Raw genomic sequence first — 27,715 nt, forward strand, 5'->3', positions numbered from 1 at the left:
GGACCACAGGGATACTGGGATGCTGATAGGAGACAGATTCCCTTTAATTTAAAAGTACATACACCGGACCCGCTCACCCATCGGGCCCCATAGCAGCAACTTGGCCTGCCAGCATCCACGGTACACCACTGGTCAAGTGGCGCAGACGGCATCCCCGACGGCAAGTGGTCCCCCCAGTTTGTCCAGGGCCTTGGCACTTGCATATGTGGTCACGCCGGCCCGGTCTCAACCCGATCCAACATGATTGGGATGAACAAGGCCAGTGATTGTGAACTCGGCCGTCTCCTCCACGATGTTCTTCTGGATAAAGGGTCAAACATTCCCACAGATAGCTCCAAAATCTCACAAGAGCGGGAGATGTTATACCTGCAAAAGGGGGACAATCCCATAATAATGTCTATGGATTAAGAAAGGGATGTAATAAAAGCTCCTGCAGGTGTAATGTGCGGGGGGACACAATACTTTTATCCGTGTAATGTCATTTTAATGGAATCTGAATTAATAGAAGAGGGTCACTTATTCAAATTGAATTAGTCATAGTGAAAATTCGACTACAAAAAGAGTGTCTCTGTGGAGGACTCATGAATATGCTGGACTACCTGCAGCACGCCAAGTAGTCCTCTAATGATAATCTTCTGCTGATTAATCAGCAATTTTATCAAAACTGCACTAAGCAGACCAGTAAGTGACACACTGCTGGAATCAGGATCTCTGCCCCTAAATTATACTAATCTCAGATTAGCTGGCAAAAACCGGGTGACAGATTCCCTTTAAAGAGTTTCAGGTTTTAGAGGGATTTACTCATGTGGAGTAATTTCCTACTTAAAAATAATAATTCTAAAAGTGCAAAGAAATATATGACAAACGTTTTTAAATTTATTAAAAATTGTAAAAAAAAATATTTAATTTATTACACTGTAAAATTATTTTTTTCTTCTTTTCTTTAGCGCATTACGTAGAGTAAAGTTCGCGAAGTAGAAATGACCGGTGGGAGAATATAAAAGCGCATTACATAGATTTACTAGTGACGCTAAAGCCTCGAATAGTCCTAACTAATGAACGTCCTAAACTGGTTGTGTCGGACTCGGCATTGACCCCCTCCAGTCCTTTGTCCCATTTCTCCCACCGGGCTCCTCTCCTCTTCTCATTTGTATGGTCAGTGCTTTAAAAGCTATGGCTAATAAATGCCATTGAAGCCTGAAGAGCAGGATAGACGACCATCACAAGCCACAGCCAGCGGGAAAGATGAGCGGAATGGGACAGATAGGTAAATATGTATCATTTCTTTTAGTGTTACCTGTCTGGGGGCCATATGTAAACGCCAAGGGGTGAAAAACCCAGTTTAAGGGTATTTGCACGCAATATTTTTTCAGATGAATTCTGTCCGCAATCTGCCTAAAAAAAAAAGTGGATGCAAAAGCATGGAGTGATTACAGTCAGCGATCACAGCACTGCTCTGTGGGCGTCGACCGTAAGAACGCCCCGACATATTGATTGACAGACAGCACTGCGGCACATCTGTGCAGAGCAAAGTGTCTCAGTGGCGATGCGTTCTTACAGCCGCCACTAGCAGTATAGTGAGCAGTGCCGTGATCGGTGCCTGTAGCCGCTCCCTGAACCGCTGCCATGAGTGAATGACTTTGGCTCCCGGGAGGAAATACAGTGGGTGGAAAGTATTCAGACGCCTTTCAATTTTTCAGTCTTTGTTGCATTGCAGCCATTTGGTGAACTCAAAAAAGTTCATTTTTTTTCTCTCATTAATGTACACTCTGCACCCCATCTTGACAGAAAAAAAACAGAAATGTAGAAATGTTTGCAAATTAAAAAACTGAAATATCATATAGTCAAAAGTATTCAGACCCTTTGCTCAGTTTTATGTATAAGAACCCTTTTGAGCTAGTACAGCCATGAGTCTTCTTGGTAATGATGCATCAAGTTTTTCACACTTGGATTTGGGGATCCTCTCCAGTTCTGTCAGGTTGGATGGTGAATGTTGGTGGACTGCCATTTTCAAGTCTCTCCAGATATGCTCAATTGGGTTTAGGTCAGGGCTCTGGCTGGGTCGGTCCAGAATGGTCACAGAGTTGTTCTAAAGCCACTCCTTTGTTATTTTAGCTGTGTGTTTAGGGTCATTGTCTTGTTGAAAGGTGAACCTTCAGCCAAGTCTGAGGTCCAGAGCACTAGAGTTTTTCTTCCAGGATATCTCTGTATTTGGCCGCATTCATCTTTCCTTTAATTGCAACCAGTCGTCCTGTCCCTGCAGCTGAAACAACCCCATAGCATGATGCTGCCACCACCATGTTTCACTGTTGTGATTGTATTGGGCAGGAGATGAGCAATGCCTGGTTTTCTCCACACATACCGCTTAGAATTATCACCAAAAAGTTCTATGTTTGTCTCATCAGACCAAAGAATCTTATTTCTCATAGTCTGAGAGTCCTTCATGTGTTTTTTTTTTGCAAACTCTATGCGGGCTTTCATATGTCTTGCACTGAGCAGAAGCTTCCGTCTGACCACTCTGCCATAAAGGCCCAACTGGTTGAGGGCTGCAGTGATAGTGACTTTGTGCAACTTTCTCCCATCTCCCTACTGCATCTCTGGAGCTCAGCCACAGTGATCTTGAGGTTCTTTCTTACCTCTCTCACCAAGGCTCTTCTCCCACTATTGCTCAGTTTGGCTGGCTGTCCAAGTCTAGGAAGACTTCTAGTGGTCCCAAACTTCTTCCATTTAAGGATTATGGAGGCCACTGTGCTCTTAGGAACCTTGAGTACTGCAGAAATTCTTTTGTAACCCTGGTCAGATCTGTGCCTTGCCACAATTCTGTCTCTGAGCTCCTTGGGCAGTTCCTTTGGCCTCATGATTCTCATTTGGTCTGACATGCACTTTGAGGTCTTATATAGAAAGGTATGTGCCTTTCCAAATCAAGTCCTATCAGTTTAATTAAACACAGCTGGACTCCAATGAAGGAGTAGAACCATCTCAAGGAGGATCACAAGGAAATGGACAGCATGTGACATAAACATGAGTGTCTGAGCAAAGGGTCTGAATACTTATGCCCATGTGATATTTCAGGTTTTCTTGTTAAAAAATGTGCAAAACTTTCTACATTTCTGTTTTTTTCTATCAAGATGGGGTGCAGAGTGCACATTAATGAGAAAAAAGTGAACTTTTTTGAATTTACCAAATGGCTGCAATGAAACAAAGAGTGAAAATTTTAAAGAGGGTCTGAATACTTTCCGTATGCACTATAAGTTCATTTTTTTCTAGTAGCCACACTCAATCAGGTGGCCGTGCAGCATTGTAACACCATATACCTGCACATTAACCAAATATCTGCAGGTAAATGGAGTTTCTCTTTAAGGGTGGAGTGTCAAACCTTTGTCTTTCTCCAACCTACATACTGTAAGTGATGGCATATTCCTGGGATATGCCATCAGTCATGGTAGGCTTGCGTAATCTTCTAGTACACTTACAGTGGTCCCAGCAGTCAGAAGATCACAGATTGAGGTCATATTCTAAGATATTGTCTTCAGTCATTGGTCCGAGACAACCAATTTGATGCACTGGAAGGTACTATGAGTGGAAGGGCAAGGATGAGGACCTGAACGGTGTAAGAATGAGATAACACAGGACCCGGAGGGGTAACTGTGGTGGTGGCATTCGATGAGGCCATCTCAGTCCTCACTGTCTGTAATATAATTTATAATAAGGGGTGGAGTATTTATTAAAAAAAGAGGAATACAAAAAGCATAGAAATCACTGATCAATGTCATTTTCATTTTGCAGAGTCTTCATAGCGAGTCCCCAAAGGCTCATACTAGAGAAGAAGGGGCCGTCGGACCCCCTGTATCCATTGGAAGATGCTCGGTTATTCAAGGGTTCGTTACAGTTATTCTCCAAAGTGACTAAAGAGGAGCGTACCATGGATATGTCTGACTGTAAACTCTCCTCCGTGACCGCTACCTCCACCTCTGTAAACGTGTAAGTGCTGGTGGCATCTGCCAGGTGAGGCTTTGCCATCTTGGTGCCCTCGGCATTTCTCTTGTCCGTTTCTGTAAGCTCATCCTGCTGAATCACAGTCTGCAATTTGCAATAGGAATTATTATCGCTTCCCTCGTAGTCACTTCTCGTATTTTCCACCGAGTGTCCATGCTCTTGCATAAAAGCAGCTGGAATGTTAGGAGTTAATGAACCTGAATTTTGCGACTTTCCGGAAGATTCCTCAGTGTTTGTGAACCCTTCAGAGGCAATGGTCTCATCTTCTGTGGGCTTACAGTGCATACTTTTATGCCGTCTGAGGACAGCGGAGCGAGAGAAACTTTTGTTACAGACGTCACACGTGTACGGCTTCTCCCCTGTGTGGGATCTCACGTGTCTGCGAAGATCTCCAGAGCCAGCAAACTTTTTCCCTAGAAATAAATTGGAATGAAAGCATTGTCAGTTGGTCAATGAGGTGGTACAGAAGTCCATACACCATGTTTCTCTACATACAGTTGAAACCAGAAGCTTACATCCGCTATCTAAAAACACACATCTGCAGGTTTTTCTGACTATCTGATGTGAAATCAGAATAAACCTTTCCTGTTTTAGGTCAATTAGGAACCAAAATTATTTATATTTGCCAAATGCCAGAATAATGAGAGAGAATATTTTAAGGCATTTTTATTACTTTCTGCAAAGTCAAAAGTTTACATACACTAAGAGTACTATGCCTTTAAACAATATGGGACAGCCCATACGATGAGGTCATGTCTTTGGAAGCTTCTGATTGTTTATTGGCAACATCTGAGTTAATTAGAGACACACGTGGGGATGTATTTTAATGCACACCTGAAACACTGCTTCTTTGTGTGATCATCATGGGAAAGTCAAAAGAAATCAGCAAAGATCTCAGGAAGAGAATTGTGGACTTGCACAAGTCTGGTTCATCCTTGGATGCAATTTCCAGATACCTGAGGGTGCCTCATTCGTCTGTACAAAAAATTATACACAAGTACAAAACAGATGGGACTGTCCAGCCATCATACCGCTCAGGAAAGAGACGGGTTCTGTGTACCAGAGATTAACGTGTTTTGGTCAGACATGTGCATATCAACCCAAGAACAAAAGCAAAAGACCTTGTGAAGATGCTGGCAGAAGCTGGTAAGATTGTGTCATTATCAACAGTAAGTCGAGTACTATATCAACATGGGCTGAAAGGCCACTCTGCCAGGAAGAAGCCATTACTTCAAAAGAAACATAAAGACAGATTAAGGTTTGCAAATGTACACAGGAACAAAGACCTTAATTTTTGTAGACATGTCCTATGGTCTGACAAAACTAAAATTGAACTGTTTGGCCATAATGACCATCGTTACATTTAGAGTAAAAAGGGAGAAGCTATGAAGCCTAAGAACACCATCCCAAGTGTGAAACAAGGGGGTAGCAGCATCATGTTGTGGGGTTGTTTTGCTGCAGGAGGGACGGTGCACTTCACAAAATAGACAGCATCATAAGGAAAGAAGATAATGTGGCAATACTGAAGCAACATCTCAAGACATCAGCCAGGAACTTAAAGTTTGGGCGGAAATGTGTCTTCCAAATGGACAATGACCTGAAGCATACTGCCAAACTGGATACAGAGTGGCTTAGGGATAATAAAGTCAATGTTTTGCAGTGGCCATCACAAAGCCCTGATCTCAAGTCATGGGCAAAGCTGAAAAGTCTGATGCTAGAAAGGCAACCTACAAACATGGCTCAGTTACACCAGTTCTGTCAGGAGGAATGGGCCCAAATTCCTGCTGACTATTGTGAGAAGCTTCTGGAAGGAAGGAGATCCAAAATGTGTCACCTAAGTCATACAGTTTAAGGGCAATGGCACCAAATACTAATGAAATGTATGGAAACGTTTGACTTTGCATTCTCTCCCTCTTTCATTATTCTGGCATTTGGCAAATATAAATAATTTTGGTTCCTAATTGATCTGGGAAAAAAAATGGGAAAAAAATTATCTGATTTCATGTCAGATAGTGAGAAAAACCTGCAGAAGTGTCTTTTTAGAGAGCAGAGGGAAAAACCTGCAAATGTGTCTTTTTTAGAGGGGAAAGGGAAAAACCTGCAAATGTGTCTTTTTAGATAGTGTATGGAAACTTGTGGTTTCAACTGTACAATACCATTTAACATTGATTATGACTTCTCCCACAGGATCCCTTTCTGCTATACAATACACTGCCTCTCAATTCTACACGGTATAGTATTAGGTCTCTCCAACTGTGTAGCGATGCAAATTTGCAATGAAAAGGGTGAAATGTAGTGAAACACTGCTGGATTTCTGCAATGAGGGTCATTGGGAATGCACCCTAACAGGAATTATGCCAACAAACCGCACATTTTGTCACATACTGTTAAAAAGGCGGATGCCCCAACAGACCCAATTACAAGACACTGCAGTCTGTTGCTTGACGGACTTATGTTTTTAGTTTATAGCAAAAATATACAAAAAACAAAATCAGACAGAAACTAACATTGGTATATTCTTAACATAGCCTTAAATGTTTCATAAGTAGCATCCACTTTCGAAAGGAGTAATGGTGGTCATGTAACCCAACCCTTTACTCCTTTAAATCTGCGGTGAAATGGATGAAGGGGACAGATCATCTTCCTCTGAAGTCTATGAAGAGTAACGGTGCCAAGTGGGCAGAAGAGACGAATTGTTTCAGTCTTATAGCCCCATACACATTAGATAAAAGTGAGACGAACCTGAAAATGTCATCAGGATCAGTCGACCATCAAATGTTTATGGGATCCCCTGTCAGATTAGGTCAATGGGCATAAGGATCGGGTGGCTGGACTTCAATCACTAGATCCTTTTGCTCTCTTGAGTCGAGCGTTCTTGTATACTGGCGAGTCAGGAAAAATAACGTTCGTCTGACCAAAACATTGGCCGACATCTGCCTAATGCATTTTGCCGCCTCTACCCTATGTTTCATAGGTCCTCACCTATGAAGCATTTATTTTATCCCCTTATTATCAAAGCCCCTTTGCAGCACTTTATCTCGGCAGCTCCTTACCGCACGTCAGACAGTTGTACGGCTTCTCCCCAGTGTGCCGAATCTGGTGCTTTATCAGCTTGCGGTGCATGTTGAACGACTTCCCGCAGTCATCGCAGGTGAAGAACTTATCGGCGGCGTGCGTCTTCTCATGCTCCTTCAAGTTGCTGACATTGCTAAAACCTGGTGGAAATGCAATGGAGTCTGAGAACTTACTCGGGGTAAGATTATTAGTTTTTTTTCTTATGGGTTTACTCATTTACCTCGACCACAGATGTCGCACAAGTGAGGCTTCTCTCCGGTATGAATGACAATATGACGCTGGACGTCACCAGAAACAGCAAATCTAAGAAAATAAATGTAACCATGTAATGTGAGCATGTATCTATATATACAGCCTTATGTAAAAATGACTAGAAAACCAATGTCTGCTGTGACCGAATGAACATTTCATTAATGCTGTGTTCAGGTGAGACACCCACTCTGGGAAAGGCCACATAATGTGTATGGCGGTCTCACAACGCGCCACTCAAAACATCATGAGCATCTTGAATTTCATATTAATTCTACAAGGTGGAAATAAAAGACCCGGATATACTACTAACCCCTAGGATCATACTGGTGGTGGTCCGAGACCCAGGACCTTCTACAAGTTGGTTCATGGCTGCCAGAAGTCCTCAATGTACGAGCCAGCACTCCACAGCTCTGTTCACTGCTGTAGTGTCCATTCCTGGGTACTGCAGCGACGATTGCATTCACTTCAATAGGAGCTGAGTGCGGCCACTAGACACAGAACGGAGCTGTGCTATTTTGGAGGTCGCTGGACGTTCTACCAGCTGATTGAAGGGGTGCAGGTGTTGGACCCCCACTGATTTCATATTGATGAGGTATATGAGTCATAATCCATCAATATAATGGTGCTTCACCATCCCTTTAAGAAATTTCACATTTTCTTTTTTACAAATATAAAAAGGAATTGTCTAGTGATATCAAGGAACCTCAGATCCACACATAGGCGATTGGTGTTGGACCAACCGCTGGGACCTGCACTGATCGGCAGAACGGGGAATTTTTATACCCACTACAAAATGGAGCGGCATGAACGACTGGACAGATGAACTACCAAGGATGTGAAGTCGGAAAGCCAAACTTCTGACTCCAACTCAGACTCCTCAATTTTCCTGATTCCGACTCCAACTCCCTTATACAGTTGACACCATAAGTTTATATATAATATCTAATAAGACACATCTGCAGGTTTTTCTCAATATCTCACATGAAATCAGAATAAACCTTTCCCATTTTAGGTCAATTAGGAACCAAAATTATTTATATTATATTAAATGCCAGAATAATCAGATAAAAATGGCTTAAAACATGCTCTCTATTACTTTCTGCAAATTCAAGTTTCCCTCCATTTCACTAGTATTTGGTACCATTGCCCTTTCTCTGTATGACTTGAGTGAAACGTTTTGGATCTCATTCCACAAGCTTCTCACAATAGTTGGTAGGAATTTGGGCCCATTCCTCCTGACAGAGCCATGTTTGTAGGTCACCTTGCTCGCATCTGCCTTTTCAAGTTTTGCCCATAAAATTTCAACAAGATTGAGATCAGGGTTTTGTGATGGCCACTCCAAAATATTGACTTTGTTATCCTTAAAGCCACTTTGTGACGGGTTTGGCAGTATGCTTCGGGTCATTGTTTATTTGGAAGACCCATTTCCACCCAAGCTTTAAGTTCCTGGCTGATGTCTTGAGATTTTGCTTCGGTATTACCACATAATCTTCTTTCCTCATGATGCCATCTATTTTGTGAAATGCACCAGTCCCTCCTGCAGAAAAACAACCCCACAACATGATGCTGCCACCCCCATGTTTCACAGTTGGGATGATGTTCTTAGGCTTCAAAGCTTCTCCCTTTTTCCTCAAATGTAACAATGGTCATTATGGGCAGACAGTTCAATTTTGGTTTCGTCAGACCACAGGACATGTCTCCAAAAATTAAGGTCTTTGTTCTGCTTGCAAATAATAATCTGTCTTTTTTATGTTTCTTTTGGAGTTAGGCTAAAGCCACACAAGCATATAGCATCCAATGCGAGAGCTTCGGGTACGTTATGCTAATGACCCCCCCCCCGCTCTACCGCTCTGCTGCAAGTGTGAGACGAGTGTCATTATACTGTGATGCGATCCTGCGATCAGATCACCGCTACAGAGGAGAGGGAGGGACTAATCTCCCTATCTCCTCCATTATCAGCTGATGCGATTATCGCACTGCACCCCAGTGTCATGCGAGTGCAGTGCGATGTTTCTCTCGCACCCATAGACTTGTATGGGTGCAAGTGAAAATGGATTGGATTGCACCCGCAGCATGCTGCAACTGTTTTCTTGGTCCGATTAGGGCTGAGAAAAAAATTGCAGATGTGAACGACCCCATAGAGTAACATTGGTCCAAGTAGAATGTAATTTTTTTTTCTTATCGCATTCCACTCGCTCTGTTTTACTCACTGTGTGTACTATCCCTAATGGCTTCTTCCTGGCAGAATGGACTTTCAGTCCATGTTGATACAATACTTGTTTCATATGGATAATGATGAACCAGACTTTTGCAAGTCCACAATTCTCTTCCTGAGATCTTGGCTGATTTCTTTTTACTTTCCCATGATGCTGTACAAAGAAGCAGTGTATTTCAGGTGTGCATTAAAATACATCCACAGGTGTGTCTCTAATTAATTCAGATGTTGCCAATAAACCTATCAGAAGCTTTTAAAGACATGACATCAGCATGTGGGCTGTGTCTTATTGGTAAAAAAGGCATAGTACTCTTAGTGTATGGAAACTTTTGACTTTGCAAAAAGTACTAAAAATGGCTTAAACATTCTCTCTCTCTCATTATACTAGCATATAAATTTTAGTACACCTAACTGACCTAAACCGGGAAAGGTTTATTCTGATTTCATGTCAGATAGTGAGAAAAAAAGAGAATTTTGTTACTTACCGTAAATTCTTTTTCTTATAGTTCCGTATTGGGAGACCCAGACCATGGGTGTTTAGCTTTTGCCTCCGGAGGACACAAAAAGTACTACATTTAAAGGTGTAGCTCCTCCCTCTGAGCTTATACACCCACTGGTAGCCAGTCCTAGCCAGTTTAGTGCAAAAGCTGAAGCAGAATAGCCACCCACAAGTAGAACCGAGTAAGAACCGGAACAACCGGAGACTCTGTCCACGACAACAGCCGGTGATAACACACGGAACAAGAAAATTGCCAACAGGCAACAGGGAGGGAGCTGGGTCTCCCAATACGGAACTATAAGAAAAAGAATTTACGGTAAGTAACAAAATTCTCTTTTTCTTTATCGTTCCTTTGGGAGACCCAGACCATGGGACGTTCCAAAGCTGTCCCTGGGTGGGAATAAACAGAAAAAACTAAGAAGTTGGCGGAGCCTAACTTCACAAGTGGGCGACAGCCGCCTGAAGGATGCGTCTGCCCAAGCTCGCATCTGCCGAAGCATGAGCATGCACTTGGTAGTGCTTCGAAAAGGTATGCAGGCTAGTCCAAGTGGCAGCCTGACAGACTTGTTGAGCTGTAGCCTGGTGCCTAAAAGCCCAAGAGGCACCGACAGCTCTGGTCGAGTGTGCTTTGATCCCCGGCGGGGGAGGCACCTGAGTACTCTGGTAGGCGTCCGAAATGGTCGATCTAATCCAACGGGCCAAGGTCGGCTTAGAAGCAGAGAGACCCTTGCGCCGCCCTGTGGTTAGCACAAAAAGAGAGGTGCACCGCCTAAGCGCAGCGGTGCGAGACACATAAATCCGGAGAGCACGCACCAGATCTAGAGTATGCAGCGCTTTCTCAAAGCGATGAACAGGGGCCGGACAGAAGGAAGGCAAGGAAATATCCTGGTTAAGGTGGAAGGGAGAGACCACCTTAGGAAGAAAGTCCGGGGTCGGACGGAGAACTACCTTGTATTGGTGAAAAACCAAAAAAGGTGACTCCGAGAAGAGCGCAGCCAAATCAGAGACTCTCCTGAGAGAAGTTATGGCAACTAGAAAGGCCACCTTTTGAGAAAGACGATACAAAGAAACCTCCCTAAGGGGCTCGAAAGGGGGTTTCTGCAATACTGTGAGGACCAAGTTAAGGTCCCAGGGATCCAAGGGCCGCCGATAAGGCGGAATGATGTGAGACGCACCTTGCATGAAGGTGCGGACCTGAGCCAGCCGGGCGAGACGCCGCTGGAACAGCACTGATAGAGCTGAGACTTGTCCCTTGAGAGAGTTGAGGGACAGTCCTAGCTGCAGACCGGACTGTAAAAAAAAAAAGACAGAAGGGTCGGCAACGAGAATGGCCAAGGAGAATGGCCGGAAGAGCGACAACAGGACAGGAAAATCTTCCAAGTCCTGTGATAGATCTTAGCGGAGGAAGCCTTACGGGCCCGAGTCATAGTGGAGATGACTTCAGGAGGAATACCAGAAGCCGTCAAAATCCAGGACTCAAGAGCCACGCCGTCAATTTGAGAGTCGCAGAATTCGGGCGGAAAAACGGACCTTGCGAGAGCAGGTCTGGACGGTCCGGAAGATGCCACGGCATTTCCACGGACAGTTGGAGCAGGTCCGGATACCAAGCTCGCCTGGGCCAGTCCGGTGCAATAAGGATGACTCGACGGCCCTCCATTCTGATCTTGCGCAGGACTCTGGGCAAGAGAGCTAGAGGGGGAAACACGTAGGACAGACGAAACTGGGACCAGTCTTGAACCAGAGCGTCCGCGGCGAAGGCCTGAGGATCGTGGGAGCGAGCCACGTAAACCGGAACCTTGTTGTTGTGACGGGATGCCATTAGGTCCACGTTCGGAGTGCCCCACTTGCGGCAGATTGACTGAAACACTGCCGGGTGCAGGGACCACTCGCCACCGTCCACGGATTGACGGCTGAGATAATCTGCCTCCCAGTTTTCTACGCCAGGGATGTGGACTGCGGATATGGTGGACTTGGAGTCCTCCGCCCATTGAAGAATGCGTTGGACCTCCAACATTGCCAGGCGGCTGCGTGTCCCGCCTTGGTGATTGATGTAGGCAACCGCTGTCGCGTTGTCTGACTGGACTCGAATGTGCCTGCCCGCCAACAGGTGGTGAAAGGCTAAGAGAGCTAGAAGCACAGCTCTGGTTTCCAGCACATTGATTGAAAGGGCTGACTCGGACGGAGTCCAAGTGCCCTGTGCTCTGTGGTGGAGATGTACCGCTCCCCAGCCGGATAGGCTGGCATCCGTGGTGAGAATCACCCAGGACGGAGTCAGGAAGGAGCGCCCTTGGGACAGGGAGAGGGGTCGAAGCCACCACTGAAGAGAGCTTCTGGTCCGTGGCGACAGAGCCACTAACCTCTGTAAGGAGGAAGGCCGCTTGTCCCAACAGCGGAGAATGTCCAGCTGCAGAGGACGCAGATGGAACTGGGCAAAGGGAACCGCCTCCATGGAGGCCACCATTTGACCCAGCACCTGCATCAGACGCCTGAGGGTATAACGGCGGGGCCTCAGGAGAGAGCGCACCGCCAACCGGAGTGACAGCTGTTTGTCTAAGGGCAACTTCACAAGTGCCGGCAAAGTCTCGAACTGCATCCCTAGGTACGTGAGACTCTGGGTCGGAGTCAGAGTGGATTTGGGAAGATTGACAATTTACCCGAATTGGGCTAGGGTGGCGAGAGTGAGCGAAACACTCCGCTGACAGTCTGCGCTGGATGTACCCTTGACCAGAAGGTCGTCCAGATAAGGAAGCACTGCTAACCCCTGGAGGTGCAGGACCGCAATCACTGCCGCCATGACCTTGGTGAATACCCGAGGGGCTGTGGCTAACCCGAAGGGGAGAGCCACGAATTGGAAATGATCCTCTCCTATCGCAAAACGTAACCAACGCTGATGTGACACTGCGATTGGCACATGTAGATAGGCATCTCTGATGTCGATGGACGCCAGGAACTCCCCTTGGGTCATAGAGGCAATGACTGATCGCAGAGACTCCATGCGAAAATGCCGCACCCGGACATGCTTGTTGAGAAGCTTGAGATCCAGGATGGGCCGGAAGGTACCGTCCTTTTTTGGAACTAGGAAGAGATTTGAGTAAAAACCTCTGAACCGTTCCTGAGCGGGAACTGGGACAATCACTCCGTTTGCCTGCAAGGACACCACGGCCTGCGAGAAGGCGGCGGCCTTGGAGCAGGGGGGAGTTGAGAGAAAAAATCTGTTTGGAGGGCTGGAAGAGAATTCTATCCTGTAGCCGTGAGATATGATGTCTCTCACCCACTGATCGGAGACTTGCTTTAACCAAGCGTCGCCAAAGTGGGAGAGCCTGCCACCGACTAAGGACGTGGCTGGAGCGGGCCGAGAGTCATGAGGAAGCTGCCTTAGTGGCAGAACCTCCTGCGGTCTTCTGCGGACGCGCTTTTGGGCGCCAGTTGGATTTCTGATCCTTGGCTGACTTAGCGGACGAGGCGGAAGGCTTAGAGGATGACCAGTTGGAGGAACGAAAAGAACGAAACCTCGATTGATTCCTACCCTGGGCGGGTTTCCTGGTCTTGGTTTGTGGCATGGAAGTACTCTTCCCGCCAGTAGCTTCTTTAATGATTTCATCCAGCTGTTCACCAAACAGCCGTGAACCAGCAAAAGGGAGCCCAGCAAGAAACTTCTTGGAAGAAGCATCTGCCTTCCACTCTCGAAGCCACAAAATCCTGCGGATAACAAGAGAATTAGCTGAAGCCACCGCAGTGCGGTGAACAGCCTCTAGCATGGCAGACATGGCATAGGATGAAAAAGCTGAAGCCTGAGCAGGTAAGGTAACCATCTCAGGCATAGATTCCTTGGTGAGGGAATGCATCTCCTCTAGAGAAGCAGAGATGGCTTTGAGAGCCCACACTGCTGCAAAAGTCGGGGAAAACGCGGCCCCCGCAGCTTCATACACAGATTTGGCCAGAAGGTCAATCTGACGGTCAGTGGAATCCTTAAGTGAGGTGCCGTCAGCCACCGACACAACGGTCCGGGCTGATAGCCTAGACACCGGAGGGTCTACCTTTGGGGAGTGAGACCACTCCTTGACCACCTCAGGTGGAAATGGAAACCGGTCATCAGAACCACGCTTTGGAAAGCGTTTGTCAGGGCAGGCCCTGGGTTTGGTCACAGCGGTCTGAAAACTGGAGTGGTTAAAGAACACACTCTTCACTCTCTTAGGCGACGTAAACTGATGTTTTTCTGCCAAAGAGAGTTGCTCCTCTGACACTGGCGGATTGAGATCCAGCACAGAATTAATAGAAGCAATCAAATCACTAAGATCTGAGTCACCCTCAGAGAAATCGATGGGATACATAGCCTCCGAGCCCCCAGTGAGGGCATCCTCCTCATCTTGAGAGTCAGCTCTTGAGGCAGAGCCGTGGGATGGGGAGGGGGAGGAAACCCTGCGCCTTCTCTTAGAAGGACGGGGTCTGAGATCAGATGATGAATCCTCTGTGAGCTCTGATGGACGGAGGTCAGAGGATAGGAGTCCTCTGTCAAGAGTATTAGAGGCACCCTGTGAGGGGGGCTGATGCATATTCATCAAAGTCCTGGACAAAAGCCCCATGGACTCAGCAAATGACTGGGATATGGACCTAGAAAAGGACTCTACCCAGGCCGGGGGTTCAATCACAGGTGCAGCAGCAGCCTGAGAGACCACTGGGGGTGAGGCTCCAGGCTGTGGCACCTCCAAGTTAGAGCAGACATCACAATGTGGATAGGTGCTCAGCTCAGGCAGCAGGAGCTTACATGCAGTGCATGCAGAATAAAGCTTTGGAGCCTTGCTCCTTGTGTGAGACATGCTGCTGGAGTGGGGGCTTTGCAGAGAATGAACCCCAGGGAGAATATACAGAGGTCCACAACCGGAGATCGGCTGTGGCTTACCAGACCGCTGAGCGCGGTGTTGTGTGCCCTCCAGATCCCGAAGCCCGGTCCCCCAGTCGCAGCACCTCAGCAGAGATGCAGAATGCAGGATGTCCCAGAGCAGAGTGAACTCTGCCTGAGAAGAGGGCGTTCCTATAAAAGAGCGGGAACTGGAGGGCTATAGAGACCTGCAGGGAAGGAGGGACGCCCCAGCAGTGGGGAGTGTCCCTCCCCTGTGTAGAACGGCCGCCGGGAGGAGCCGAACCTGTCCCTCTGCATGAGTGACATGCGAGGGCAGGAAAATGAAACTAGGCCTCCGGCGAAGCCAGGGCCTAAATTTAAGAGGTGAGGCCGACAAGCAGGCACCATCGGCGCGGTTCTCAGGCAAAAGCTAGAGAACCCGCCGGAAAAGTTAAAACAATCACATACAGCATACTCTCCCCTTACAATAAAGAACCGGGACCCCCAACATAAACGTCTCAGGTACTTAGCTGCTGAGACGCAGGGCCATGACCCTGGGGATGAGTGCTCCGGTCCAACAGAATCCTCAAGGGGCTGTGGATGGAGACCGGACTCCTGCCAGGCATGGAGACCATGCTGGCTCCCACTTCAAGCCAGAGCCCAGAATGGATGGTGAAGGAGCGCGGCATGTAAGGCTTCAGCCTTGTAAATCAACCTTACAACACCGCCGACACAGTGGGGTGAGAAGGGACATGCCGGGAGTCCAGACATGGACCCGCTTTTCTTCAAACTCTTTCCAAAAGTCAAACAATCAGATGAGAATGCATGTGTGGATGTATGCCTCCTGACACAAAGCAATAAACTGGCTAGGACTGGCTACCAGGGGGTGTATAAGCTCAGAGGGAGGAGCTACACTTTTAAGTGTAGTACTTTGTGTGTCCTCCGGAGGCAGAAGCTAAACACCCATGGTCTGGGTCTCCCAAAGGAACGATAAAGAAAACCTGCAGATGTGTCTTTATAGATAGTGGATGTAAACTTCTGCTTTCAACTGTACATATGTTTATGATAAATTTACTGTAGTAAAATGGTAACATCACTAATTATATCATGTAGCTGAAGTGCAGCACAGATTCATCTCAACTAAGAGCTAAGATCCTTTGATCAGGAATAGAACAGATATTTAAAGGACATTTTTTAGAACTTTCCCAAATTCTTATGAAAAAATACTCATCACATACTGCATTGAACCGCTGTACCCAATTTGTTATATATTGTAGGAGTCAGAGTCGGTCCATTTTATACTGACTCCAACGCTGACTCCACCAAAATGGACACTGACTCCAACTCCACGGCCGGGGCGAACGACTGGGCTGGGGCGAACGACTGGGCTGGGGCGAACGACTGGGCCGGGGCGAACGACTGGGCCGGGGCGAACGACAGGGCCGGGGCGAACGACTGGGCAGGGGCGAACGACTGCCGTGCCATTCTCTATTGGGCTGCTCGAAAAGAACATAGGCAACACTTGGCAGACCCATAAAAGAGAATAGAACACCGGTCGGCCATGCTCAATGACGGTCCAGTCTACTGGGAATAAAAGTGCCCTGTTCTGCCAACCGATGTAGACCCCCCCCCCCCATCTGGCACAGTAAATTATGTCAGTGATAACTTGTTTTCATCTGACAACTCCTTTAAGTGATGACATCAAGACCTATTTCTGCAAATATCACAGTAGTTTACATACATACGATGAACGTCTACTCTACATCCGCATATACCGAAAACTCAGAGCTATACAGCATGAACATACCTCTTACCACAAATCTCACATATGTAGGGCTTCTCACCAGAGTGCCGTCGGAGGTGAGTCTGAAGGTTTCCAGCCTGAAAGGGAAGAAAATGTAAGAGGCCATATCCCAGATAGGTGACAATATGGCCGAGTGACACACTCCCCCTGGTGGACAGAGAGTGTATAAGCAAGAGAATATACTGTACAGTGAACACATGGAGGAAAATGTCTAATTACCGAAGTGCATGAAATGAGCATCAAGACTGACCCCCTTTACCTCCGCATCATATTGGTGTAAGATTATATCCTGAATGTCGCATCTTACCTGGGAGAAATGCTTGCCACAGACACTACATTCAAAGGGCTTCTCCCCTATGAAGAGAGAGGAAAAAAAATCAGATATGAGGTACGTCAGTCCCCTCACACACCAATGTCTCTACAGCAGAGGGATGGAGAATAACAAATCCCAGCTGAACGGGGCTGACGTGAGAAATTCTCTACTCATGCACATACATATTCTCGCCCAAAGGGCGCAGTATTGGAATAAGATATTCACTACATATACTGGAGCAATGGCCTTAAAGTCAGAGACTATAAATGCACTTACACCGCTTGTCGCTTTCTTCTCCGCTCAACCTGTATATTCATAAGACTCAGCGGAGAGCAACCTCATGGAAATATACGGATTGTTTATATACTGTATGGTCTGATCAGGAAACTGAATTCTTTTTAGGGGTCTGAATCAATTATAGGGGTCTGGATTCATCATAGGGGTCTTTCAGATATTGATTTGGGGTCTGATATAAATTTAAATGTCTGAGTTTGAAGTGTAGGGAGTTGAAATCAACATCTAAATCTGACTTAATTTTAGGGGCTTGGTCTAAGGTCTGAATTCATCGTAAGGTTCTTTCATCTTAATTTATATTAAGGGCTTGGTCCGGGGTCTGAATTAATTGGAAGGGTCTGGTCTAAAGTCTGATTTGGGGTCTGTCGGCAGATTGCATATGATGAAGGCCTTGATCTGTGGTGGTTTGTATTAATTTTAAAGGTCATGTTAATTGCATGGGTCTCCATTTATTTTATGGGTCTGGTTTAGGGGCTAGGAACTGATTTTTTTTTTTGGGGGGGGATGCAGTTTAGGGTTTGAGTGGTCTGATGTTGGTTCTTAGGCAGTTTCTGATCTGAGGTTGAGTCTTACTGTTCAGTTCGAGCCTTTATGTCACTGCAGACCTAAATCCAAATAAGTACCCGTATAGGACCGCCAGAAAGCTCTGCTGCCGCTTTATACATTAAATGCTACTCCCACTGTTAATATTTGCAGTGACTTAAAGGGAACCTGTCATGTCTCAAAATGGTATTAATTTGGAGATATGGAATCAATCTGCAGGGTAATATAGTTACAATGCTGTGTGGCTACAGGGAGAAACTGAACTTTATTCCTCACAGGAGCCGCTGGCTTTCAGTCACATAGATGTTGTGAGCAGCGGCTGTAACCACGCCTCAGCATTTTGATTGACTGAGCTATCAATCAAAGTGCCGGAGCGTGCCGATAGCTGCAGTATACCGAGAGGTGACTATGGCTGCTTCATGCACACCTCTATGACTGAAAGCCGGCGGCCCCCAGGAGGGATAAAGATCATTTTCTCCTAGTAGTTTGCTGTCAATCAAAGTACTAGAGCATGCTGACAGCCGCTGTATATAGAGAGCCCTCCTAGTACTGAGACTGAACAGCTGATTGCGTCTCACTTTGCTGTGTATTTTATCTGGGACCCAGCTAACCACTTGCCACCATCCATATTGGAGTTCTGACATGACACAAGTCAGGTATTGATAATGTTTTTAACTTCAGTAGGTTAGGGACTGTCTCAGATGGGTACACCGTGACGAGGTGAGACAGCTTTTTACCTTTTTGCAAAAATGTATACACTAAGTACCCTGTTATTAAGCACTTGCAATTTATTTATTTATATTCAGGGTATTTTTCATACAATTTTTCTCCTTGGTTTTTTCTAGTCTTAAGGCTGCAATTCACATGCTTAATGTTGCATGTTTACTGAACATTGTTTCAGCTCAGGTTTTTGTGTTTTTTGTATGTTTTCTTGCTTGGTTGCAAGTTGGGGGCGCAGCCCTCCTAGTACTGAGACTGAACAGCTGATTGCGTCTCACTTTGCTGTGTATTTTATCTGGGACACAGCTAACCACTTGCCACCATCCATATTGGAGTTCTGACATGACACAAGTCAGGTATTGATAATGTTTTTAACTTCAGTAGGTTAGGGACTGTCTCAGATGGGTACACCGTGACGAGGCGAGACAGCTTTTTACCTTTTTGCAAAAATGTATACACTAAGTACCCTGTTATTAAGCACTTGCAATTTATTTATTTATATTCAGGGTATTTTTCATACAATTTTTCTCCTTGGTTTTTTCTAGTCTTAAGGCTGCAATTCACATGCTTAATGTTGCATGTTTACTGAACATTGTTTCAGCTCAGGTTTTTGTGTTTTTTGTATATAGAGAGGTGACTGAATGCTTCGTGCACACCTCTATGATTGAAAGGAAGCGGCCACCAGTAGGGATAACGATCATTTTCTCCCAGGGAAGAGCAGCCAATCAAAGTGCGGGAGCGTGCTGACGTGCGTAGTACACTGAAAAGTGACTGACTACTTCGTGCACACCTCTGGGACATCTGGGAGGGACACTGTTCATTTCTCCCAGTAGCCACGATTTTAGTAAGGCGGCCAGACAACATTCCAACATTATTACGACATATCGATAAACGATCAATAATATACTTAAATACCAGTCATAGGAAACGGCAACCCAACTTATTCTGAGGTGAAAGGTGCTCACCCCGGCAAGTAAGAGACATCAGATTACAGAAAAAGGAGGACGAAATCGTGGGGTGGCACTCACCGTCCATTTAAAAAAAAAAAAAAAAAAGGACATTTTTGTGTATTCACCATAAAATGTCTTTCTTGGAGCCTTTCATTGGGGGACACAGACATTGGGTTATATGTTGTCTCCAGGGGAGGCTTGACACTAGGTTTAAAAAAGAGTTAGCTCCTCCTCCCACAGCATATAACCCCAGCTAGGCGGGAACTAGCTCAGTTTGGTGTAAAAGCAGTAGGAAAAGGATAACGAAAACCACAAGGGCGGGAGCTGTGTCCCCCAATGAAAGGCTCCAAGAAAGACATTTTACGGTGAGTACACAAAAATGTCCTTTCCTTTCTCGCCTTTTCATTGGGGGACACAGACAGTGGGACGTCCCAAAGCAGTCCCTGGGTGGGAACTGAACTATTAACAGTGTATAACATCAGACTAAGGGGCACTTTGCACACTGCGACATCGCAGGTGCGATGTCGGTGGGGTCAAATTGAAAATGACGCACTTCCGGCATCGCATGCGACATCGCAGTGTGTAAAGGCTGGATGATACGATTAACGAGCGCAAAAGCGTCGTAATCGTATCATCGGTGCAGCGTCGGCGTAATCCATGATTACGCTGACGCGACGGTCCGATGTTGTTCCTCGCTCCTGCGGCAGCACACATCGCTGTGTGTGAAGTCGCAGGAGCGAGGAACGTCTCCTACCGGCCTCACTGCGGCTTCCGTAGGATATGCGGAAGGAAGGAGGTGGGCAGGATGTTTACATCCTGCTCATCTGCGCCCCTCCGCTCTGATTGGCCGCCTGCCGTGTGACGTCGCAGTGACGCCGCACGACCCGCCCCCTTAACAAGGAGGCGGGTCGCCGGCCACAGGGACGTCGCACGGCAGGTGAGTGTGTGTGTGAAGCTGGCGTAGCGATAACTTTCGCTACGCCAGCTATCACCACATATCGCTGCTGCGACGGGGGCGGGCACTATCGCACTCGGCATCGCAGCATCGGGCTGCGATGTCGTAGTGTGCAAAGCCCGCCTAAGAGCTGACTAACAACTGCAACTGCAGTGAACTCATATCAAAACACTGTCAAGAACCGAGCAGTGGCCACTTATAAATGGGCCACTGCCGCCTGAAGGACTTGTCTTCCAAGAGCAGCATCCGCGGAGGCATGCGTATGCACTCTGTAGAATTTTGTGAACGTGTGTACACTGGATCAGGTAGCGGCCTTGCAAAGTTGGGCCGCCGAAGCCTGATGGCGAATAGCCCAGGAGGCACCCACTGCTCGTGTAGAGTGGGCCCGCACAGATTGAGGGGGAATGGTACCTCGTGCTTTGTATGCCTCACAGATGGCAGTCCTGATCCATCGAGAAATCGTGGATTTAGACGCCGGGTTGCCCTTTTTGTGTCCTACTGGGAGGACGAAGAGGGCAACGGACTTGCGCAACGGCGCTGTTCTGGAAATGTAGGTCCGCAGAGCCCTGACAAGATCGAGAGTGTGAAGGGCTTTTTCAAAGGAGTGGACCGGGGCCGGGCAGAATGACGGCAACACAATGTCCTCGTTCAGGTGGAAAGAGGATACGACCTTCGGAAGGAAGGCGGGGGAAGGCCGAAGGACCACCTTATCATGATGGAATATCAGATAAGGTGAGCGACAGGAAAGAGCTGCCAGTTCGGACACTCGCCTGATAGAGGTAATAGCGACTAAAAAGGCCACTTTCCAAGATAGTCGTTGAAGAGAGATTTCTCTCAGAGGTTCGAAAGGAGGAAGCTGAAGAGCTCCCAGAAACAGATTCAGATCCCAGGGATCTAAGGGGTGGCGATAAGGAGGGACCAAATGCGCTACCCCTTGAAGAAAGGTACGGACCTGAGGGCGAGAAGCCAGCTGCTTCTGGAAATAAAATCGACAAGGCAGAAACTTGTCCTTTAAGGGTACTGAGAGCAAGACCCGAGTCCAGATTGTCTTGCAGAAAAGCAAGAACAGTAGGGATTGAAAAAGTCAGGGGCAACCGATTATGACAGTCACACCAGGAAAGATAGGTCTTCCAGGTCCTGTGTTAAATGCTGGCGGAGGAAGGCTTCCGAGCATTAAGCATGGTATGAACTACCCTGGAAGAAAGACCCGATTTGGCTAGAATCAGGGACTCAAGCGCCACGCCGTCAAATACAGCTGTGCTGTATTCTGGTGGAATATTGGACAGAAGATCCGGGCGGTCGGGAAGACGCCAGGGTGTGTCGCTGAGAAGTTGGAGGAGCTCTGGGTACCAGGCTCTCCTGGGCCAGTCCGGGGCCACGAGGATCACCGGGATTCCCTCCGCTTTGATTTTATTGATTACTCTCGGAATGAGAGGAAACGGAGGGAAGATGTAGGGCAGGCGAAACTGCGACCATGGAAAGACTAGGGCGTCGGAGCCGAGCGCTAGGGATGAAGGGATGTATTTTGGCATTCATTCGAGACGCCATGAGGTCCACATCCGGGAGTCCCCAGCGAAGAGTGATCTGATGGAACACTTCGTCGTGGAGGGACCATTCCCCTGCCGCTAGCCCTTGCCTGCTGAGAAAATCTGCGGCCCAGTTGTCTACCCCTGGGATATGGACGGCTGAAATAATGGGGATGTGCTTCTCTGCCCAAAGACGAATCCTGGATACCTCCTTCATCGCTGCCTTGCTGCAAGCTCCTCCCTGACGATTGATGTAAGCCACGGCCGTGGCATTGTCTGACTGGATCCGAACAGGGAGGCCCAATAGTAAGGGTTGAAAATTCTGAAGGGCCAAAAATATGGCTCTGATCTTCAGAACATTGATGTGCAGGGAGCGCTCGGAAGGAGACCAGCGTCCGTGAACAGTGTGGTGGAGAAACACAGCCCCCCAGCCTATCAGGCTGGCATCCGTCGTGACTACTTGCCAGTGGATCGGGCGGAAGGACTTCCCTTGAGATAGGGATGAGGCTTGAGTCCACCAGACGAGGGAGCTGAGCGCAGACCGAGATAGGCGGACTGACCGGTCCAGGGAAGCTGGATTCTTGTCCCAGGAGGATAGAAGATCCAGTTGTAGAGGGCGCAGATGGAATTGGGCAAAGGACACGGCTTCTATGACCGCCACCATCTTGCCTAACACTCTCATTCCATTCCGAAGGGATGTGTGACGGTGAGAGCAGAGGGAATGGGCGGCCCGGAGTCAGAGTCTCGGGAATCGTGACTACTAAAGGTCACGGAGCCTGAGTCAGACTGACCATCGTGTGAGTCAGACGAGGCGGAGCGGTCGCAATGGCGCCTTTTGGAGACAGCCTTTTTACGTACTGGGGATGATACCCCAGACGAAGGCGGGCTCCTCTGAGGGAGCTGAGTCGGGGGGAGGCTGTGGGAGCCTGTGGAAGGCTGGGATATCTGAGCGGCCAGGTCATCTAACCTTTTAGACATCAGAAGAGCCCATGCAGGGATAGCCTCATCAGACGGGGGTGCTGCCTGAATGGCGGCCGGGGCCGAACCCACATATTGCACGACCCCCTGGTCCGGCAACGCCTGTTGTGACATTGTAGTAGGGGCATCGCAGCCCCGGCATAGTGGATAGCTTCGACCATTGGGAAACGAGCTTCCACAGGTGGTACAAGCATAGTATAGGTCCATAGAGGATGCCTGGGAAGCTTTATCACCCTTGCGGTTTTTACACATGTCAGCAACAAATGTACAATTATACTGTGAGCCTCTAGCAGTATTACACTACTGTGGGTGAGGAGCTAGTAGCAGTATTAGAAAGGGACTGCTATACAGAGCTGGAATATACCAATAGTAAAGCGGCATACACTGCCAAACAGTCAGTATATACCTGCAGGCACAGTCAGTATACACCGCTAAAAGCTGATATACACCGCCAGCCAGCAGGCACACACCGCTAGAAAGACAGCGATATACCGCTGAACAGAGCGGTACATAGTGCTGCAGAGTTGCAGAGCCAGGAGGCGATCTCACCCGTGTCTGCTCCCCACGTGTAATGGCGTCCAGTATTCTCTGGCAGCATGGAGGGGAGAGACGGCCCACTAGAGGGAGCGGCTTCTTGAGCAGTGGAGGGGGCGTTGCTAAGAATGCAGGCCGACGCCGGGAGCTAAATTAATGATGCTTCCCCGGGATCACGGCCTGCATCGCCCCACCGGCGCCTCCTCCGGCGGCGGTTGGATGCAGGGGACGGGTACACGTCGTCTCCCTACCTGCTCTTGCTCCGTCTGAAGACGCGTCGGTCCTGGGATGCGGAGATCTCGGGGACGCATCTTCGGCTCAAGGCTAGCAGGTGCTCGGCTCTGCCTAGCCCTCTGGAGCTACCTCTGTGAGGTGCTTCCAGGGAGCCTGGAGGGGTACGCAGACCCGACCACTTGGCGCGAGGGAAGACTGACTGCTTTTGCACGCCAGGTTTCCTCTGCCCGTAAGCGGGGAGATTGAGGGTGAGCACACCCTGGTATTGCCCCATAGTCAAAAATAGAATAAAATCACAAAGAAAAAGAAATAAATAAACAAAAAACATGAGCTGGCCTGGGGCTCAGGCCAGACGTGTCAGCCTCCCTGCTGACACTAAAAGAAACTGAGCTAGTTCCCGCCTAGCTGGGGTTATATGCTGTGGGAGGAGGAGCTAACTCTTTTTTTAAACCTAGTGTCAAGCCTCCCCTGGAGACAACATATAACCCACTAAACACAACTTAGCACCGGATTACCGACCAAGAATGAAGTGAATAAATCCAATTTATTATGAAATATTCTTTTATTATCAATAGATTCATACACATGTAATTTAAACAAGAGAGCCACCTGGGGGGCACATGGTTCCAGAATATCTACATATCGTCTCTATCCGATGTACAATATATTGACACTAGACTTTAGCACAAGATCATTTCATCCAATATCAATACATTGACATTAAATATAGCACTAAATAATCAAATCTAGTGTCAATTTACATTGTAGCACATACTTATATCCTCGAATGGTTTTTACATCAGCATATAGTCATAAACAAATGCCCAAGAAAATAACCATTAATTAGCCATCCAGACATATGATTTCAATATAACTTCATTGGGCATATCACTACCATCACCAAATATATTACCATCTATCCTTTTATTTGCTTTTATCAGTGTGGCATGCTAAAGGACACACAGGGGGTCAAATGATCCATTTACAGTCTATGGTATACTAAAGCAGATCACATACATAGTCGGATCGGCTCAACGATCATGTGTACTTCTTCAGCACCAGCTGATTTTTATATATGATAAGAGACAATTCCACTATATATTGTACATAGGATAGAGACGATATGTAGATATTCTGGAACCATGTGCCCCCCAGGTGGCTCTCTTGTTTAAATTACATGTGTATGAATCTATTGATAATAAAAGAATATTTCATAATAAATTGGATTTATTCACTTCATTCTTGGTCGGTAATCCGGTGCCAAGTTGTGTTTAGTCAGGTTTAACTGAAATGTATATTAGTAAGTGGACTTTGGTGATTAACATATAACCCACTGTCTGTGTCCCCCAATGAAAAGGTGAGAAAGGAAAACATTTTATTTCCGTTCTTTAAAGGTATGAATGCAGGTGCTTGCAGGTGGAGTTGTTGACGTCGGCCGTTTCGCGCAGAGGTGCGCTTCAACCTCTGCACAAAGCGGCCATTGTCTACTATGCTGCCTACAAGCACCTGCATTCATGCTCTTAAGGAACGGAAATAAATTTTTTTTTTAATGGGACGGTGAGTGCCATCACAATTTCTTCCTCCCTTTTCCGTATTCTAATGGTATTATCCCTATATCTGCAGGTCAATAGACTTTGGTGACATGACAGGTTACCTTTAAAAGAAGTAATTAAACAAGGTAGGTTCCGATTTGGATGAAGCAGAACTGAAAACCAAAACGGCGCCCCTAGCACAATAGCTTCAGTGGTACAGAGGACAACTCGAGTCGCTTAGATAGAAGCAAGCAATCATTGCTCCCAGAGAGCGGGCCCAAGGGGCAGGCAATCATGGCTCATAGAGAACAGTCCCGAGGGGCACACAATCATGGCTCATAGAGAGCAGTCCCGAGGGGCAGGCAATCATGGCTCATACAGAGTGGTCCAGAAGGGCAGACAATCATGGCTCACAAAGAGCAGTCCCGAGGTGCAGACAAATCATGGCTCACAGAGAGCAGTCCCTAGGGGCACACAATCATGGCTCATAGAGAGCGTTCCTGAGGGGCAGGCAATCATGGCTCATAGAGAGCGTTCCTGAGGGGCAGGCAATCATGGCTCATAGAGAGCGGTCCTGAGGGGCAGGCAATCATGGCTCATAGAGAGCGTTCCTGAGGGGCAGGCAATCATGGCTCATAGAGAGCGGTCCTGAGGGGCAGGCAATCATGGCTCATAGAGAGCGGTCCTGAGGGGCAGGCAATCATGGCTCATAGAGAGCGGTCCTGAGGGGCAGGCAATCATGGCTCATAGAGAGCGGTCCTGAGGGGCAGGCAATCATGGCTCATAGAGAGCGGGGCTGGGGACCATATGGACAGAATTCTATACCACTTTAGGATCCATTTTAACTTTTTCATGGATATCAATCTGAAAAGTCAATGAATGACCCTCTAAATTGGACTGGTCATATCCTATAACCGGCCGAGCTCTGAGTAAGGGGATGATCTAAGCAAGCATTACCTCACTATACCTGTATGAGAACGTTTGTGGAGCTCGAGGTTACTGGGGTGTTTGAAGCTCTTTCCACACACATCACAAGCGCAATGCTTCATTACAGGGGCACTCTGATCGTCCAAGCTAGGACTCTCGCCTCTCTCCACCTCCATGTTGTCTTCTAACGTGTCCAGCATTTCCCCGTCTGTTTCTTTTTCCAAAAAGTTTTTTTCCGCACTCTTTAGCGCCGCGCTGGGAAAGACCGTCTCCTCTATGGGAAAGACCGTCTCCTCTACGGGAAAGGCCGTCTCCTCTACAACTTTCTGCAGGACTCCTATGGGCTCTGCCGACTCCTCAGCCGCTTTCTGAGACCTGAGAAAGTTTAACTTTTTTAGATGAATTGCTTTCTTAAGCCGCATCTCCTGAGGGAACTGCAGCGGAGACGTCTCCGGATCCTGCGAGGAGGTAACAAAGGTCTGCGAGAACGCGGGAAGGGGCTCCAGGGGTAGAGAGTCAGATGGGGCCAATATAGACTCTGAATTATTCACGGCCCATGGCTGAGGCTCGATAATGGGCTCGGTACAGACGCTGGACGTCGTCAGCTGCTCCGCAGCCTTGTCTGCCGTCTCCTTGTAAAATAATTTACTGTAAAAATCACGTAACTTATAAGGTTGCCCAAACTGCTTGAGGTGGCTCTCCCTGGGGTTCAGTGAGGCGGGGGCAGTTTTGGGAACGTTCCCCTTATCGGCTTGGGGTGGTCTCTCCTCCGATATGGGCTCCTCTAGCAGCGACTTGTTGAGATGTTCATTGGAAATCGGTTGATTGAACGTGGAGTAAGTTCCCTGGAGAGGTAGAGACGAGCCGCATGGCACAGGAGTCACCGGATCCAGCTTCAGGAAGCTGTAACACATGTTTAAGACGTTTTGTACCTGAAGACATTGAGCGATGTCCAGCATGACCTGAATGTTATCATTGTTCAGGTCCAAGTGAGAGGTATACATGAAGTCCAGAATCTGACCGATGCCGCCGATGTTCTTAATGTCCAAGTGAAAGACGTCGTTTTTCTGGGTTGTGGCGTTCTGAAAGAGAGATCTGTAAGAGGAGAGAAGAGGATCAGGATGAATACGTCTGATGGGAGGACATCATCTAAAGCCAAGGATCTGTCCTGGAGGAGGGGGACGGTCGGGGCTTCTAATGATAAATGCAAGGAGACATTGTCATATTGGTAAGTACCTGTGGTGGTCATCGCTAATCGACCATTACTGTCCTGAAGATGGTGGGTGTAGGTGATGGAGGTCTGGTGTGGACGTGAGACGCCCCAGCCCATGCTATACTGCATGGCCAGAACTATCATCACCATCATTGTCCTATAAACATCTTTAAGGGCTGGTGGTCTAGTTGTACGAATATTATGTAAGTGCGCCAATTAGAGATTGACAGTCCATGTCCACTGGACCATAACCCTGCGAAACTCCTACCTACCGGAGTCCTTAGCACTCATTCCACTTAGTAGGCCAGTAGTCAT

General features: G+C 47.4%; 2 protein-coding genes across 2 annotated transcripts in view; one reads left to right on the forward strand and one right to left on the reverse strand.

Annotated features, from left to right (window-relative positions):
* The window catches only part of LYAR (Ly1 antibody reactive), a 174,882-nt gene that overhangs the window by 16,572 nt on the left and 130,595 nt on the right, over positions 1-27,715 (forward strand). Inside the window, exon 2 of the mRNA XM_075346887.1 lies at positions 3,787-3,981. The gene's annotated coding sequence lies outside the window, so the exon portion shown is untranslated. The remainder of the gene's footprint in view (positions 1-3,786; positions 3,982-27,715) is intronic.
* Positions 918-27,715, reverse strand: ZBTB49 (zinc finger and BTB domain containing 49). The gene is made up of 7 exons (XM_075332739.1): positions 27,669-27,715; positions 26,228-27,282; positions 16,989-17,035; positions 16,685-16,758; positions 7,292-7,374; positions 7,050-7,211; positions 918-4,409 (listed from the first exon to the last, which is right to left on the reverse strand). Exons 1-7 carry the CDS (start codon positions 27,713-27,715, stop codon positions 3,757-3,759), a joined length of 2,121 nt encoding a protein of 706 aa, XP_075188854.1. The 3' UTR covers positions 918-3,756.

Source organism: Anomaloglossus baeobatrachus, chromosome 1 (genome assembly GCF_048569485.1).
Source record: "Anomaloglossus baeobatrachus isolate aAnoBae1 chromosome 1, aAnoBae1.hap1, whole genome shotgun sequence".
In the NCBI taxonomy this organism is placed as follows: domain Eukaryota; kingdom Metazoa; phylum Chordata; class Amphibia; order Anura; family Aromobatidae; genus Anomaloglossus; species Anomaloglossus baeobatrachus.

Excerpts from the sequence above, each read along its gene's own strand:
- ZBTB49 (XM_075332739.1), bottom strand. The coding sequence starts at position 27,715 with ATGACTACTGGCCTACTAAGTGGAATGAGTGCTAAGGACTCCGGTAG. Across the intron at positions 17,036-26,227 it reads CCACAAACGTTCTCATACAG|GGGAGAAGCCCTTTGAATGT; the intron begins GTATAGTGAGGT and ends CTCTCTTCATAG. Across the intron at positions 7,375-16,684 it reads TGTGAGATTTGTGGTAAGAG|ATTTGCTGTTTCTGGTGACG; the intron begins GTATGTTCATGC and ends TTATTTTCTTAG.